Genomic DNA, 19,190 nt, shown 5'->3' with positions numbered 1-19,190 from the left:
TTCTTCAAACTGCTGAAACTGGTCGATATATTAATCAACCCAGATCTAAATAGATTATGTTTTGTATGTAAAGATAACTATTGAAAATGAATTTCATTTAATGTTGGTATGTAAATGTTATAAAAATATCAGATGTTTATATTTACCACATAAATTCTATTCAAGTCTCACTCTCCATAAGTTCAATATGATCATGCCAATTGTCAATCCAGATATTGTAGAAAACCTAGCTATATATATATACACAATGCAATGAAATTTAGAGATTCACTCCTATGCCAATAATATCATATTTACTATTTGTATACTTTTGTAAATTAACTTATGGTCCTATGAACTATATATGCACATATGTATTGCTCTATAATCCTGAAATGTAGCCTGGGCCTATGGCCTCAACTACAAAAGAAATATAGATTGATTGAAGGTCAGAGTGTTGCATGTGTTTTATACGTCAGTGAAGAAATTTTGATTAATTCAAGGTTCCCTGGTGACGTATCTGTTCAAAATCTTGCGTAACCTTGCACGATCCAACTGAAAACACAACAATTGTTTTTTACACAGCATGGGTAAGCAAAATGGTATGTTATGCTATTCTTGAGGCCTTCAGCATCTTTGAAAAGAAGATTTCATTACCAACAATCCGTGATTCTTAAACACACAGTATTCGTAGTAGCAGTAACGTATCTGTTCACCTTATTGATAGTATTGATTTTATTCAAACGTTTGTTCCTTACAGTTTACATTTATTTCGACAAAGTCGTGTGTGAACTGTTAAGCAGATCACACCACAGCATATAATTTACTACCTTTGGCATTTGGAATGGAAAATTCTTTGATGAAGAATGGACACTTGTATCATGAATGCTATAATTTCACTTGTTAAAAGTCATATTTGTTGTAATATAGAACAAGCTTTATGGACAACAACTTCTTTATTTTGTAAGTGCGAACTTTCGATACAGGTTCTTGTACCATGGTCAAGCAGGAATGGAGAAATGCCACCCACTCAAATGCCACTCAAAACAAGATATTTGTTGTAGTTAGAGTATCATGTGTCAACATTCTTCTTGTGATTGAATGTACAGTAAACCCTAAGTAAACCTCTAACTGTGACCCACCAAACTGTGCCAGACTTACTATACTTCCTGCTGTATATCCAGGCGCCACACTTTGAGTTTTTATGATTGTTTAAGATTGATAGCAAACACTGCAGCTAAACTAACAGTGTATTGAAATAATAGGTTCTGATACAATTTCTTCCAACCATTTTATAAAAAACAGGTCACAAAAAGCAGCAGGGCATCTCGATGTATCAGCTGTATTCATGGGAGTGACAGTCATTGTTAATGATAATCTACTGCTGAGGCCCGCCCCTCTGTGTACGATCTCCACCATATTTGCCCCATGGGGATGCCCTTTTGCTCCCCATGCAGTTGCTGCAGTCTGCTAACAGCCAAGGCCCCAATCCACAAATATCTTAGCACTAGAACTGCCTTAAAGCAATGCTACAGTATGGGACTTATGATCACCTTGGCACTATGATCGATTTGTGGAACGGGCACCTGCAAGTGCTGGAGGCAAACTTGTGAAGGTGATACAGAAAACACCTCACAACAACCAGCAACACAGAACACCAGCTATGGATATAGGTATTGAGGGATGGGGACAGGGTTTTTTGTGTGGCTTCCTCTGTTTAATGGCATACTTAGCCCTGGTCACCTGACATGGAGTTAGTCATAAATATGACACACAGTAATTAATGAGTGACAAAGTTGCACAGCTCATTCAAGTTGACAGACAGTCAACATACAACACGATGCTTCTGAGGATTGACAGTGAGGGTCAGTGTTTTCTGATTACGTGACTTTAGACATATACATGGAACTCCATGTTCATTGAAAGAAATGTTGAGACAGATGTGAGACATATTTTAGGTGGTACAAGTACAACATGAACACAGAAAAGTGACTTACCAATACATAGATATTAACAGAGATTAGATGAAACTGTGTATTATTTCCAAATGGGTAGATTAGAGGGCATACATGAACTGCAGACAGGTAACTGTATTGTTATTCTTGTATACCTGCTTGACAATATACCAGAATCTGTATTGAAACATTGTATCACTTGAATTAGGAAGTTGTTCATCCATAAAGTTTGTCCTTACCTGACTTTCCAACTTCTGAAAAATGCCACTCAAAGAAATAAAGAAGTTGTATATACAAAGAACTCTTCCCTTTGGTCATCACAACAACTTCTAAATGCCACTGACAGAACAGATTTGAATGTTCTACTGTCTGACCTGGCTGATATATTAGAGCTCATTCTCTAGACCACTTGAGGGGTTGGGGTAGACTGGTGATTAGGCCGTCCATATTTTTTTCTGTTTCTCATCTCCCGACTGACCCAAATTTTCCTTCCGACGGAGCAAACAATTTTTTATTTTATTTTACAAAATGTCGCCAACAGCAATAATTTCAGCCCGATCGAACGAAAAAGGTGTTTTTCTTAAAAGTCAACTTTGAAAAAAAATATAATATTTTCAAAAGTCTCTCAAGCATCTAAATGGGTGATCTTTTTGAATTTATCTTCCCTTCACTAATTCCCTTGGAGCGCTGATCCGGATGGTCCAACCTTAAACTGACAGCGCATGTCTTATGCGCAATGGGAGCTGTACTTGTTACTAAACACTTAAAGAAAGTCCAGCCTTCACCATCACCGCTAACGGTCACGCTGGTGCATATGTACAGTATATCTTTTCCCTTGACCGATGATATATCAAGTGTGATATCCTGAAATATTTGTTATGTGATTCCATGATACACTGGGGATAGCCATGACTGCTTATATTGCATTAATGATTGCAAGATGGCCATTCGAAGTGAGGTGGTGGAATTTGTGGACGTTTTGCAATCGGTAATTCAGTGTATTTTTGCATTTGTACTCAGATGTATATCGTATTACGCCGAGTAGGCAACATTCATGTAATTCAGTATGGTCGGGAGCTGATATTGTGCGCAAAATGTGAAAACATTGTTTTGCAACGTGTGAATTTTGTCATGAATTTTATCTGATATTTTTGTATGGTGGTGCGTGTGTACTTTGATATTACATTACACATGCATGGCTTTATTCAGTCATTGTACTTAAGTATTATCTGTTAAATTTGTAAAAAGTATGAATAATTCATACACATATCAGCATGGATTTTATGTCATCAAAAAACATATTTGATTTTAAACACATTTTCTATGTTAATTCCTAACAAACAGACATAACACTAAAGTTTTCTTCAGAACCGTTGAATGAAAATCAGAATATAAAGCAATAGCTAGATAGTATATGGTCTGTCACGTGAAATATTTTATCAACATAATGTTACTAAAACAAGAAATACATATGTCATTCTAGATACATATAATTCTATCACACACATCCTTTTGGGTGGTCAGAATGATCCGTTGTTTGTTGAGACAAATCTCTGTAAATGAGTACTTATGTTTAGAGGTTGAATGGTGTTCATTTTGTAAGGAATGGATCAATGAATTAACATATATATAATGACTCACAGCACTGACTGATGGGCACATTGTATAAGGGCTAAATCTTTTATTTCAACTATGATGACTGGTATTTATGCTGCAACCGACTAATTGGATAATAGGTGTATGGTACATTAAGTATGCATCAGAAATATAGTGTCAGAATTTTAAAACAAAATGAAATGTGTGAAGAACTGCTCATCAAAACCTACTGTTCATATTTCTAATTAAAGGTTACATTAAAGGTCTCTATTAAAAGTTTGTAGCATAATTAATTTAATTATGGGTCAATACATGCATTCTCACAGGATTCCATATAGTTTCCTCCTGTTTAATGATATATGAACTGTCTAAACTTGAAAACAAGGATTCTCATAATAAGAAAAGCCTCTTTTTATGGTCTGGGTACTATAGGAGGGTCATTTTTTGTCACCAGCTTGAAAAGAAGATGGCAAACTGTTTCTTTTTTTTTCCTTTTTTTCTTTTTTTTTCGCCCACCCACCCCTCATCAGCACCAGTTTGGAGATGAGAAACATAAAAAAAAATGTGGATGGCCTTAAAGTGTTCGCTCATCGCCGGAGGTCCAGGTTTGATTCCCCACAGGGGCAGTAACAGTAGCCTGGTCTCCCCTGATATGATATTGCTGAAAGTGGCCTGAGACCATACTTACTTGCTGACACTGGCTCAGACAATTTACTCTGGAATATCACCCATTACAGCGTTTCTTGTCATGTCTGAAACCATAGTAGTTGATATGAGGATTATTAGGTTGTGATAACTGCTTAGTGTGGATCATGACAGAGAATCATGTGATATTCCAAATAAACATCAGCACCACTTTGTTTTAGATATTTCAGTGTCATGTCCAGGAAGATCATAAATTACAACCTTTCATTTATCACATTAACAATAGCAGCAGGAAGTGTTTGTACACTTTACCTCATCATGATAGTGGGTCAATCTGTCCACTTTTCATGTGAATTGAGTACATATTTTCACTCATATAGTCATATGATGTGGCTCATATTTTTTTGGTTGGGGAAATTATTAGCAGTGTGAAATGACTAATCTAAGCCTGTGGGAATCTGACAACACCTTGTGAACCTTCATAGGCTGAGCACATAAAGACCTGACCAGAGGTACAGATAAGATGTGTATCTGCATAAATTACACAAATATTTATGTGAAAACTCAATTCCTAGTAAGTATAATATAGAACAAACTTTTTGGATAACAACTTCTCTTTCTTGTTGTTATCCATAAAGTTTGTTCTATATTGTACTTCCCAAGTTCTAAAATGCCACTCACAGAACCTATTAAGTATATTGCATACAAGTACGCTTGAATTTTTGTAAACACTCAATAAATGTGATCTTACATGCGTACACAATAAAATGTCAAATCTTAGCTTGCATACCGGTGGATAGATAAAATAACTGAGGTATACCGAGAGGTTCTGTTTCAGGACATAAACTTGGCAACTTGCAGTCTTTCTTATCTTTTCTCATAGTACAGATTAAATATAAATAACAAACACTAACAGTTAAACTTGATTATATATTTACAATTAATGGAAAATGACAAAATACCCAATAGAGTTTGAGTGATGTGGGTACAGTTTGTTTGGTTACTCAAAGGAAAATTAGGATACCCAATTGAGATGAACACAAGCGAGTACATAACTCACCAATGACCCAAAATGTTATCTGTAGCCCTGACCTGACGTTATATAGTGTTTTTGGACATCAAACAAATGAAAGAGGAAGCATCTGGTCTAGAATATCTCCAAAATACAAATGAGGGAATTTGCTATCTTATAGCAAGTTTGTTCACTTGCTATTGTTCTATATTTCTTCCTCAATCACTATGATTTGTGTGAATTCATGACTTATTTTTCATTTAACCTATTATTAGTTTTAGTTATTTAACTGGCCTGCATTTTCAACTCACTAAACTCAGAGTCAACTGTAATTATGTTGTTTGTTTGTTTGTTTGTTCATCATCTGTAGTGGGGCGGTGGGGTAGCCTAATGGTTAAAGCGTCCGCTCGTCACTCCGAAGACCCGGGTTCGAATCCCCACATGGGTACAATATGTGAAGCCCATTTCTGGTGTCCCCCACCGTGATGTTGCTGGAATATTGCTAAAAGCGGCGTAAAACCAAACTCAGTCAGTCAGTCAGTCATCATCTGTAGTAAACATGTTCTCTGAAGAAAACTGTAGGGCTAGTGGTCCTGACACCTCACATGCTTGTTCCCATCAATGATGACATCATTCATGAGGTCTGAGTCTCATCAGTCATCTGACCAATCGATAATTGTATGTGTGTCTTTTTGGTTCAAAATGTAGTAAACTTTGATAGTAAACTTTGAAAGCTTCTGGATTTTACAGTGTTTCAAATGCTGACAATGTTTTTACCAAGCTATTTAATTGATCTCAAATGTAGTAAACTTTGATAGTAAACTTTGCAAGCTTCTGGATTTTACAGTGTTTCAAATGCTGACAATGTTTTTATCAAGCTATTTAATTGATCTCAAATGTCATATTTGGCTTTGTAAACTTCTTCTCCCATGAAACTGCCAGCATGAATGAGTTGAACATTCTAATGATGCTATTTTTGTTCAAATTATTGAATGTTAGTGTTGGAATATCTAATGTATTCCATGTATGACTAAAATCACACAGAATCACAGATGGACTGTCCATTTGAATGGGGACTGTGGTGAGGCTGAAGGGAATGCTGTGTTCAACATATTTTATTTTGTCTGTTTCTACAATTTTTGTGATGAGTATCAGGAAATGATCACCTTTATTACTTACAAACAATGTCTCAGTATCAGATAACACACTATTTACTATCAGTTTATCAAGGCATTAGGTCACGTAAATGTTTAACAATATAATCTATTGACATGTTAGCAGCAGCTCAGCAGTCAGGCATACACATACACAACGTTTTTGTATATGTACATTATTGACACACTCTGTTCTCTTAACACTTGAATGTGTATTTAAGCAACAAGGAAGACAAATGATTTTAGATTCCTGATGCTGTTGATTGTGGGGTCGTAACTACACTACATTTGCCCTTTGTATACAGATGTGAACACAAGGAAAACTGAGCTCATATAAAAAGCTGTACATCTCTAGATAGACTGAACAATATGTTTGACCTTAAACCTAGTTGGTGTGTGTGTGTGTGTGTGTTGTGAGAGAGAGTTTATTAAAGTCCCACCTTGTATTTACAATACAAACAATAAACAAATCAATAAAACAAAATATACTTTACGAGTCACCCATTAAAGCTTACATGCATGCAAATTCACTTATAAAATGAAAAAACACAACTTTGCAGTTTCTGATACCTTTTCAGTATGTACTTACATTATCAAATTATGAATAAATGCATCTTGAACCAGGATATCAAACAAAGAGCCTTGAGAATAATCCAATGCATTTTGGCGTTAGGGGGGACAACCATGGCAAATCACAATGGTCGTACCGCTCAAGCGATTCACGTTGTTGATGAATTCTGCTTGTGATACATCGCCGGGGAATGAGGCAAATCGTATGTGATTTTAAATATATTCAGCTGGTGGTTGCAACACTGAAAATGAGCATGCCCGATGAAAAATCGTCTCGACTATGCTGAGACTGTTGGAGCGTAATTTCTTTTCGAATCAATTAATCTATCTGGCGAATTCACCTCCGTTTGCAGCATAACTGAATTTTGTTGTTTTATTTATAATTTTATAAACTTCGTGGAGGATGTTCATGTTGCAGATACACACACAAAGAGCCTTGAGAGTTTCTATCTTTTAATGAATTAAGAGAATGGTAAATGATATTTCCTGTCTACTACTTCCATGCACCTTATTTGTGAAAGTCTTCAATTACAGTATGTTTTATCTGGATATACCCAGAAGCAAATATTCAAAATGCAAAAAGTTCTCTCTTCAAAATCTGTACACCATGATAAAATGACACTGAATGCTTTGTTATTGAATCTAATTTACATACAAACTTCCACAATACTGGAAAATGCCAGCGTTTATGTACAGGTATGTCACAGCACCAGAACACAAAGAAGAAAGATACACTCTGGATTCACTTCCAGAAAAGACACATCTGGGGTGAAAATCATTGAAGTAGAATGTTTCAACAGCTGTGGTGCACTGTGCAATGATAATCTTTGTTTTATAGATCTGAGACCATATCCTAGAAGGCATGATCTATTTCCTTTTTCTGAGATACTTACTGGTGTGAATAGGTTTGCACATCTTGAACCAGTGTGCAATTAAATATGAAACTCATCTTTTCCAAATAACCATCAACAAACCTTGATGTCTATAAACACTAGCTTTTGGCTCACACACTGATGAAAGAGCCTTGAGAGTTTCAATATTTATTACATACGAAAAGTCAACTGAGATTTTTGTAAGTTATTCTGTTCCAGGCTGGATAAAATGAACCAGCCAGTGAAAGTCTTTGTTACACTAAGTTTAAGTGCATGGTGTTTGTTTGCCTAGTTCACCCTGATATGTCAATCAATCAAATAATTATTTATTATTATGATAATTGTGTTTTAATTATGAATTAATCAAAATTTTATTTTGTTGGTTGCATCTGAGCTTTCAGGAAGGTTAAAAAGCTGAAATACAAGGTTTTATAGGCAGAGACTATATGTACAATGTAAAATGCAGATTGATTAAAGGTCACATACAACGTAAAACACAACTTTGCAGATTCTGATACCTTTCGGTATGGACTTACCGAAACAAAGCGTCAAAAATGCAAATTCAACTTATAGCGTTGAAAAATAGCGATGAAAAAACCCGCGTGAAATCGGAGTTCAAACGTTTCACTAATTTTCCCCAGACTTTTCTGGGGAATACGGGTTTCAACAGCTGGACTGCGCTGATAGCACGTGCGCCGTGAAATAGGTTCGCGCAACTTGGAAGCGGGCTGTCTGGTGAATACTCGGTGAAGGCTTTGGTGTGAGCTATTTTCATAATGTTTTGTTGATATCTCACAGGCGCGAGCTTTTTATATGTTATATTATGACAGTAAATAAACTGTTTAAATTAATTTCATTTGTCTATTTCACCACACGTTCTTCCTACCAAGTCACTTTCTCAGTTCTATACTTAAAAGCAATGTCATTATTTAGCGTTGACACAATTTCTAACTGTGATATAGATATGTCGCTGTCACAGACAAAACTCAATGTCTTGTTTTATTGACACCTGTGTGTCTGCCTGCCTGTCTGCTAATGACAATATTCAATACACAACTGCGATCACTGACCACATGCAATTTGAACTTAACACCAATCAGGCTATACACCATAAACAAAACGCATTGATTTATGGCCCGAGTTCAGTCTCTGTCACATTATGTAATTACACAGACAGGCAGGTGTGATACTTGAACACATGACATGTTATGATGTCTGTTGATTGCAAAATGTTATACACAAAAAATGAGCATGTATTTACAAAACCCAACATCTCTATATATACACACACAATGAGCCGTGAAGGAGGCATCTGCTAATGAACCAGCCGTTACACTTGAGTGCACACCCACCCGCTCTGACTGGGTTCGGTATCCGGCTGCTTCGTTTCGAGGGAGGTAAACCCAAGTACAAAATATTGCACTTTTGATTTGCGATTATACGCTTATAATTTTGTTTATTTGTTTTTTCATAATCAGCAATGCATATTATATGTCATGAAGAAGTGATAATTGTGTTTTAATTATGTTTGATTTTTTGGTTGCATGTGACCTTTAATAAGTGGTACTAAAAAGCAATAATGTACACTACACATTCTAAAAAAGACTACCCACCATGATATAAAATACCTTGCTGTTTTCCCATTTTATTGATGTGAAGTAGATACATTTCATTGTTAATTGTTTGATCAGCATTCTAGAAAGTGGTGAGTCAATAACGAATCATACAGCTTTCTGGATAGCAACTTCTTGAGCACTGTTTTGGTGTAGATTCGTACACTTTTACCTTCCTAAAAGTGACTACTGCTAAGTGAGGAACAGAACAGAACAGGATTTTATTCTCTTAAATCATAAAGTGATATGAAAAACATACATATATTTTGATGTAATGTGCCATTATGTCTTATATACATTTAAATATGTTAGGAATGTATAACTAAAACAGGGCTAATACATATTGTGTTAAACTTGACATGTAACATATGTTATGTTTGGGATTACACATTCTTAGTAAAGTACAACTTCTAATACGTTTTTGGGTTGAGTCCCACTTTCTAAATGGCATTGTATAATCTTAAACTTGACAGTTTCTGTACCAAAGGAGGATAGTTGGATTTCATAAGGGAAAGAAGCTTATCAATATGAGTGTTATTACAAAAATAACTAGGGAGTGTACTGTTTCTTACATCATCAAGAACTGTACATTACAAGATAATATGAAATTTTCCCCATTAACATGGTGGTTACAAATTGTACAAATTGTATTTTCTATGTCTATATTAGACCATCTGCTGGTTTCAACTGGTCATCTATGATTGCATGTTCGCAGATTTGTAGATGTACATATGTGTATATATGGATAGTGTGTTGTGATAAGTAGGTGATTAGCATTAACAGCATCAAGATAATTAATACCATGTAGCACATAATTAGATGAGTCTTCCTGTATTTTGACTTCATGACCTTTGTTGTTCAAATTATTTAAGTAAATGTAATATTTCATCAATAATGCTTAATATCCATCAGAGTTTGTCAATTTCATGAGTTTGTGAGAAAGATTAAGTGTTCGGCCCATTTGGGATTTGATGATCATGGAACAAAGGGGCTGAAAGATGGAAGGAGGTCTATGTTGGCTAAAGGATTGGAACAGTTCTTAATTAACAAGGAAGCAGACTTTGTGTGTCAGAACTGGAAAGCCCATTTCAAAATACTGAGTGCTCTTTCTTCCTGATCACATGACTATTTTAAGTCAGTTGCGTGAACACAGAGACGATATGGTCTCTGGGAGCATTTGTGTCGTGTCTGACGAATGAGCATGATTTAAAAAGGATGTGATCTAAATTTGGCAAAATTAACAAATCTAACTTCCTTATGATGTTCTTCTCTTTAATCTTATATTTTCATACCATTCATACATATATGTTTAGGAAAAGTTAACCGAATCCAATAATAGTGAACAATGAACAGGACAGGAGAATAAAGCAACATCTTTTGTCCTATTATAGTCCTTTTGAGTTTGTTTATGTTTCATGTAAAGGAAAAATATTTTGATTGCATTTGCATTTCTTAATTCTTTTTTCAATAATTAGATATTCTTAGAAACCTTTTCAAAGGAAAACCGTTTGCAGACAGTTTTATTCAGTGAAAGACTGCTGGCCCATAATACAGTCAAATGCATGATCACATATCACATATGGTACACATGGATTTATTAAAATGTTCTGCTCTTATTTTTTGATTTGTACATAATATAGAAATATACTAACATTCTTAATCACATCAACATTGGCAGATTGCTTAATATTAATAAAGGTGTTTATCGTAGGAGGTTGACTAAAATAATATATTTATCTCGAACATCAGAAAAACTTTCACAGATATACAAAATATGCCACTCATCTTCAACAACATTAATACCTTTTGATTTACAAAATAAGCAAAATCTTTCATTAGAAGCAATATATTCATATCTCCCAGTCTCTATTGCTACATTATTGCTAGATGACACCAATATTTGATAACCGGTTACAGTAGTTACAGATGCTGTCAGCGTCATGTGATAATTTTTCTCCTCCCATGAGCAAAGGGAGGTAACTCTAATTGAGTGGAGTGTACATATATTTGTGTCATCAATGCCTACTGATCAATGATTTGACTAATGATGAATCCCATTATTTAGTTCTATGTGAGAAGCATGTTATTATAATTCATACATGTCTACATATTTCAGAAAAATGCATGTTTATATATAAAATCTTTCTTTTACAACGTCACTGTAAGAAAATTGTGAAGTAGTCAATCACTATCTAAAACAAGTATGTCACGATATTAACCTTAACATGCCAGGAATCAGGGCCTCCTTTCACAAAGCACTAAGGTGATCGTAAGTGACTAACCTTAGTGCAATGTTAAAGAATGGGAGTTAAGGTTAACCTTCATATGAGTAAAGGTTGCTTCGTGAAAGGAGCCCCAGGACTGGAAAGAAAGCTCTGTTCTGATACTTGGACCGACATCACGCGCAGAACAAAGTTGAACAAAAAGTTATAAAATACCTTTTAATGGATGAAAATGATGAGTTGAAAGGCACTCTGTGTGTGTGTGTGTGTGTGTGTGTGTGTGTGTGCGTGCGTGCGTGCGTGTGTGTGGATAGGGTCGGTCGGGTTACCGCAAACGGACATATTGTGTTTTTTTGGCCTAACCAATAGAAACCTCCTGTACCTGAAGCTTGATAATAGTTCAAATTCCATTGTTTTGATTTTGGCAACCCAAGTAGACTCCTATGCATAATGAAACAGATCAGCAAGAACGGGAGTTTAGTTGTTGCTGATGGGAAAGCAGTCGTCATACAGAGAGGCAAATATATTGATAACAAATTCTTTAATATCTATGTGGGGACATTTCAAAACAGATCCTTTAGTGTAATCCAGCTAACGGTGTAAGGGTCTGTACTGAAATAACCTCATGTAGATATTAAAGGAGTTGTAATTCATTCAACTTCTGCTTTGTCATTACTCAATTTCTAAAGATGACTATCAAACAACTGCATTCTTCCTGTCTACATTTACAGTTTCTAAATTTTCTATGCATATTATTTTGTAGATGTTATTTATGAACAACAATAATTATTGAAAATCATATTACCATCACTTTAATGTCTTCAAAACATTGCACAAAAAGTTTACTAACATAAACACAAATAACACATTGTGAACTGTTACAATCTCTTTTGTGTTTGATATTATTTTATCTATGATTTTTTCAGGATTCATATGGAAATTATGGCTGTTATTAATATAATTAAATCCCTTAACAATTGATTTTTTTTAATGTAAATCTTGCAGACTTACTAACTTGGAATTAAGATTTTCAGGATGACACTAATACTAGTATTCTATATTTATATTTTCCTAATATCTGAATCCTAACATATTGCTTGTAGTGGTAATAATGAATAACGAATATTGTTTGAATTATTATTCCATGATAGTACCTGGACAGCAATAACACTATTTTCATCGTCTTTTTCAGATTTTTCTGATGCTATTGCAAGGGCAACATCAACAGGAGATAAGGAAGATTTACTACACATACTGACTGACTGCATCAACCCATACGACGTGGTTACTTACTTGACGGACAACCCCAACGCCTTCCATGAGCTCTGCAAGGTCACCTTCCTGGACGTGCTCAACTGTCTGGTAGAATATGGGGTGGATGTCGACTTGGAGTGGGCTGGGGTATGTGCTACTGTATCATTGGCTGCCATCTTTTTAAAGTTTAGAAATTGTGTGAAGCACTGAAGACAATGTTTGGATTTGTTTGTACCTTAATTCATATAAATAATCTGCCAATCTTCCAAGGTTTCGTTGGATTATATGTTCTTGGATGACAGTTTGTGGACCAAAATTTGTGGAATCACAGGCAATGCCAGTAACTGGACAATGGCTTCTTTTTCTGATAAATTTATCTTGAATAAGTTAATGAGATATTTTACAGTTATTCATGTGAGTGAAGGAGTGAGTTTAGTTTTACGCCACACTCAGCAATATTCCAGCCATATGGCGGTGGTCTGTAAATAATCGAGTCTGGACCAGACTGGACATTAAAATGTTTGTTTTCTGCTGAGTAGGTATTATGATGAGTTTTCTAAATTTTTACTGTAAGCTGGTCATCTCTTGGGAGTTTTAATTACAAGATTTCAAACAGATTTGATAACTGTAAAATGTTAACTTGAAAATGTGAAGTTTGAAAGCCCTAAAAAAGTTGATGTGGTTAAGTATTGCTTGATTCTAATGTGAAACATACTAGTACTATGAAAGGTCTAGTGAAGGGTTTCGTGATAATCAACATTTGTCACTGTACATGTCAGGTTTCTTAACAATGAATCCCAATTCTTGTTTTATCCTTGTCCACGCAAGTATGACTTGCCATTATCATGTCACATGGTTCTGTTGTCTGGACATCACAGCAAAGGAAAAGAATATCACTGTACATGATGAGGAAATATAGTAGAATGTCTAACTCTGTGGTATTACTACAATTTTTAACTTACGTTAACTTTGTTGGTAAAAGTTATTTTGCAATTTTTCATGAGAAAAAGTATCTATATGCCTGATTAGAGATGTTTCTGCCATGTTGCAGTTCACCCCGCTGCAAGTGGCAGCAGCTTCAGGGGATGTCGAAGTGGTCGCGTTCCTCCTCTCCAAGGATGCCAATTTGTCCAGGGACGTATGGCAGGAGGCATCTCCATTCTACCTGGCGTCTCTATATGGACACTACAAGACAGTTGTCCAGCTCACAGATGCCTTTCCATGTGAGAGTTGTCTCATCTGAGAACAGAATATTTATTAGACAGGAATGTGTGAGCCACACTGAAGTACCAGTTACCTGATTGCAATGAATTTCCTTTCACAGAGATTTGAAAGGGGTCCATGTTTTTACTAGCTTAGCTGCAATGGGGAGGGAAACGGGAAAGCTGACTGGTGAAAGTTGGCGGGGAGGTGTGAGTGAATGAGTGAATATTGTTTTACGCCGCTTTTAGCAATATTCCAGCAATATCACGGTGGGGGACACCAGAAATGGGCTTTGCATATTGTGCTCATATGGGGAATCGAACCCGGGTCTTCGGCATGACGAGCGAACGCTTTAACCACTAGGCTACCCCACCGCCCGGATGGAGGAGTGAAAGGTGAGGGGTAATGAGGTTGGGTGAAAGTTAGAGGGCAAAGGGGAGGGGCAGCAGAGTATGGTTGAAGACTGAATGGTGATGAGGTGGGGGTGATGGAAGTAGTTGGATGTGGACAGACTAGCTGGCACTAAATCAGAAGGTTTTTTGGTATTAAAGATTCATTAAAAAAATAACAATGCACTTGTACCATGGTGAATTTCATGTTATAATTTTCCATTAAAAGTGTCAAAGTATTAATAATTATGAATGATTTTTTCAACACATGGACTGTTTTATGTTATAGCTTATGTGAAGGACACAGAAAGCAGGAGCAGTTTGTTTTATGCCGCTTGCAAGGGAGGTAATCTGTCCATTGTCCAGTTCTGGTATCTGCCAGGTATGGACCTCAACAACCCAGTCCAACTGATATCATCTTTTGAGAACTGTGAGAATATGGTGCCACTTTTTGCAGCCTGTCAAGGTAGGAAATTGTTAAAATTGTAGAAAATCTATATAAAACTGTATGCCAAACAATAATCCAACTTTTAAGTGCAATCTTTTAATTACTCAGTTAATGACTTGTTTGTATAAGAAGGATTGGTTTTTCAAATATTTTCTCAATCCTTACCCTTTGATGTTTTCCTTAGGAAGTAGAAAGCCCAATAACTTGAATGGTTTTTCATATGTAATTTGATGGAGAGGAAGAAGCAGGCTGTGTCCATCCACTATGTTTGGTTTAGATTCAGTATTTCTTCAGGTAACTTAAGGCCTTGTGGCTTTTGCTGTTAAGTAATGGCTTGTTTTCCATTGCTCATCCATCCAGTGGTCCATCCATCTTAATGTTGACCCAGTTACAAACTTTGCTTTTCACACAGCCCTCATCTTCTAATGTTAAAGGTCACATGCAACGTAAAACACAACTTTGCAGATTCTGATACCTTTCGGTATGGACTTACCGAAACAAATCGTCAAAAATGTAAATTCAACTTATAAAGTTGAAAAATAACGCGATGAAAAAACCAGCGCGAAATCGGAGTTCAAACGTTTCACCAATTTTCCCCCGACTTTTCGGGGGAAAACTGGTTTCAACAGCTGGGCTGCGCTCATAGTGCGTGTGCAGTGAAATAGGTTCGCGCAGCTTGGTAGCGGGCTGTCCGGTGAATACTCGGTGAAGGCTTTGGTGTGAGCTATTTTCCAAATGTTTTGTTGATATCTCACAGGCGTGAGCTTTTTATATGTTATGACAGTAAATTAACTGTTTATATAATTTCATTTGTCTATTTCACCACACGTTCTTCTTACCGAGTCACTTTCTCAGTTCGATACTTAAAAGCGATGTCATTATTTAGCGTTGACACAATTTCTAACTGTGATATAGATATGTCGTTGTCACAGACAAAACTCAATGTCTTGTTTTATTGACACCTGTGTGTCTGCCTGCCTGTCTGCTAATGACAATATTCAATACACAGCTGCTATCACTGACCACATGCAATTTGAACTTAACACCAATCAGGCTATACACCATAAACAAAATGCATTGATTTATGGCCCGAGTACGGTCTCTGTCACATTATGTAATTACACAGACAGGCAGGTGTGATACTTGAACACATGACATGTTATGATGTCTGTTGATTGCAAAATGTTATACACAAAAAATGAGCATGTATTTACAAAACCCAACATCTCTATATATACACACACAATGAGCAATGAGGGCATCTGCAAATGAACCAGCCGTTACACTTGAGTGCACACCCACCCGCTCTGACTGGGTTTGGTATCCCGGCTGCTTCGTTTCGAGGGAAGTAAACCCAAGTACAAAATATTGCACTTTTGATTTGCGATTGTTCGCTTATAATTTTGTTTATATGTTTTTTCATAACCAGCAATGTATATTATATGTCATGAATAAGTAATAATTGTGTTTTAATTATGTTTGATTTTTTGGTTGCATGTGACCTTTAATGAACTTTTGACTTCTCTGCAACTGCAAAGCCTCTGGAACCAAAACTTTGTATGGAGGATTGCAACTATGTTGTCTGAAAACAAAAGATACTTGGTGTCACAAAAGTGAAAATTCTGTTATGAGCAATAGAAATCAAATTAGGTGCAAAATTAGAAAAGAACTGCATATTTTAGACACCACTGCACATTAGCCTAACTCAGTGTTTCTTAAAATGTTCGGTATGCCTGGGAACAATGGCAATGATTTGTGCATATGGTTTACATGGAATCCCAAACCTGGTTTTCAGCACTGTTACAAGAGGCACCTTTTGTACAGGAGATAATATCATATAACATATAAGTTCCATGCACCCCAACTGGTCATTGATTACATGCTAATGTTTTTTTGTCCAGCTTCACCTGGGTTTTCCTGAAGCTGAAATGACAGGGTATTTGTTTCACATTTCCAGGTAACCACATGGATGTCGCCGAGTTCCTCATAGATAGTCAAGCCATCATCTCAGAAAATATCTGTCAGTGTTTTCCAAAGATGACTGCAGAGCTCATGAGTAGATGTTTCAAAGAAGGGAAAGATCAGGTATGGACAGAAACTTAAGACAATAATTCCTAAATTTGCTTGACTATAGAGCAAAGGTGTATGGGTAATGTGTCTCAAAAGTTCACGCTGATGACAATGAAGAACTCTGATTAAATGTGAATTTATTGAAGCAAATCAGTCACAATGTATGTTTCCATTCACATCCAAGAATGAGTGTTTATAGACTGTTAGCTCAGTAATGGTTCTCACATTCAGAATAGCTGTAATTGCATCCCACTCATTGGGTTCAAATAAATGCTTTCATAAGTAAGTGTAATACATGTTTAGTGATGTCAATGAAGACTCACTTAGTATCTGAATGGAGGTCACTGATGAGGTTGCAGCACAACATTATGGAGCTTGTATATGTGAATAATTGACATCGATGTCTAGTGCTCTGTGCTGTTGAATTACTCTGTGATTCAGATTCAGTATTGTCTGATCTTTTTTATCCTTTGTTAATATTGCTGCCATGTGTGGCTGAAGCAACAGAAATGTATGCTTCAACCAGCTGATGCTTATATCCCTGTAACAGACATTTTCCGCTTCAATGAGTCACCAACACCTGGGCAGGGTCCACCCACTATGGTTTGAACCTCACCTCACACAACTGACTGAAGTGGACCTGTCAGATAACAGACTAAAGGCCTTACCCTGTGAAATTCCATGGAGTATGCCTAACATAAGGGTGCTGAATGTTTGTAAGAACAGACTCAAAGACTTTACTGGACCCGACTCAGATGATGGCATATGTTGGAAGTAAGTGCAATCTATAATTGATGTATTTGCACATTCTGTGCAGCAAACTAGTGTTGGGAATTGGTTAAAATCTCATAATTGATGATTGGTCCATTACAACCGATCAATCATCGAAAATAATTGGTTAGCATCATTTATTAAATGTTCCTGTTATCTTTGTTAATGCACAAAATAAATAACGAAAATACATGTAGTTCTTTGGTTTTTTTTGCAAATTGCACAAAATGCATGTTCATATTTCACATATTTAAAGGATGGCTAGTATGTTAGGAACATAAATTTCCTGGAATCTTTAAGATAAATTCAGTCATGACTTGGAACGAGCCTGTAGTAAATTTAATGACACAGACAAACCAACCTTGTGAAAAAATATTGTTAATGCAAACAAGTGCTCCATAATTGTTTGTGTTCGATTATGAGAAAACATTTCTGATTCCTTGGTTGTTTAGTCACTGCGACCAATCTTCGATTATTTCAATTAATCGGACCACCACTACAGCAAACAGATTTTCCTTTCATACCATAAACATATGTAAATTATATTCTGCAGATCTTATAACTGTTATAACTGGTCTTCAGCAACCTTTACTTGTTGTTGGAGGTGACTTACTAGATTGGGTGTTCAGGCTAGCTGACTAGGCTGCTGCAGTTGTAGATCAATGCTTATGATGTCAGTCATTCTCAGACTCATGTGTATATAGATGACCATCACATACTGAACTACTTTAGAAATGCATCACCCTATTATCATTGATCATGGAATATGCAAAACAAATTTCGACCCATTTTATTCTTGAAGTAATCGGACTACGACAGATAAACATTATTCACGGCGGGAAGCACATGCATCCCTGTGTGATCATGTGACCCATCATATGTTGAAAATCACCTTTTCACCTGCAAATCTCGTGAAAATGCAAAAAAAATGGTGGTTTCACAGCACATTGACAGATCATTCAACTGTGTACCACAATCATACTGAAATTTTGAACAGCACAATATTATTGACTTTACATGTAGTCATTTCCTACATGGCAGCATATCAATGTCTTCACATTTTGCAACAGAATAATGCACAATGGCATACTGCTAGACACAGCATGAACTTTCTTCAGCAATGCAACCTCCCTGTCCTGCCTTGGCTTGACACAAATGATGGCCATACCCATTAGTGACATTGACTGTGTGAAAGTTTTGAGTGCCTGTGAAATTTTAATTTGACCCTCATTAATTAATGTGATCATTAATTTATGGTTGCATAAAATGATGAATGACTGCTTTTTCTTTTGTTTCCATCTTGATTGACAATTTCAGGGACAAAATGCTTTCTTCATTTATCACAGAGATTAAATGTTTTATCCTGGTGATGCATTTCTAAAGTAGTTCAGTATATATTTAGGACATTCTCAGTGTGTTATAAAACAGCAGAAAAAC

At 36.1% G+C, this 19,190-nt stretch overlaps 1 protein-coding gene across 4 annotated transcripts in view; it reads left to right on the top strand.

The window, feature by feature from the left end:
• LOC124254498 (leucine-rich repeat serine/threonine-protein kinase 1-like) overlaps nt 1–19,190 on the top strand; it is an 83,399-nt gene that overhangs the window by 27,387 nt on the left and 36,822 nt on the right. For all 4 annotated transcript variants that reach the window (XR_006892481.1, XR_006892479.1, XM_046688321.1 and 1 more), the window contains exons 3-7: nt 12,811–13,019; nt 13,924–14,095; nt 14,754–14,930; nt 16,870–16,997; nt 17,533–17,756. Coding sequence is in view for 2 of the 4 variants with exons in the window: in XM_046688321.1 (XP_046544277.1) it covers nt 12,811–13,019; nt 13,924–14,095; nt 14,754–14,930; nt 16,870–16,997; nt 17,533–17,756 (910 nt within the window). In the remaining 2 variants the exon portion in view is untranslated. The remainder of the gene's footprint in view (nt 1–12,810; nt 13,020–13,923; nt 14,096–14,753; nt 14,931–16,869; nt 16,998–17,532; nt 17,757–19,190) is intronic.

The sequence above is a fragment of the Haliotis rubra genome, unplaced genomic scaffold, assembly GCF_003918875.1.
Source record: "Haliotis rubra isolate DU_JTF1 unplaced genomic scaffold, ASM391887v1 Scf115, whole genome shotgun sequence".
Taxonomy (NCBI): domain Eukaryota; kingdom Metazoa; phylum Mollusca; class Gastropoda; order Lepetellida; family Haliotidae; genus Haliotis; species Haliotis rubra.
The sequence above is the reverse complement of the archived record's forward strand: the minus strand, read 5'-3'. Positions and strand labels throughout refer to the sequence as shown.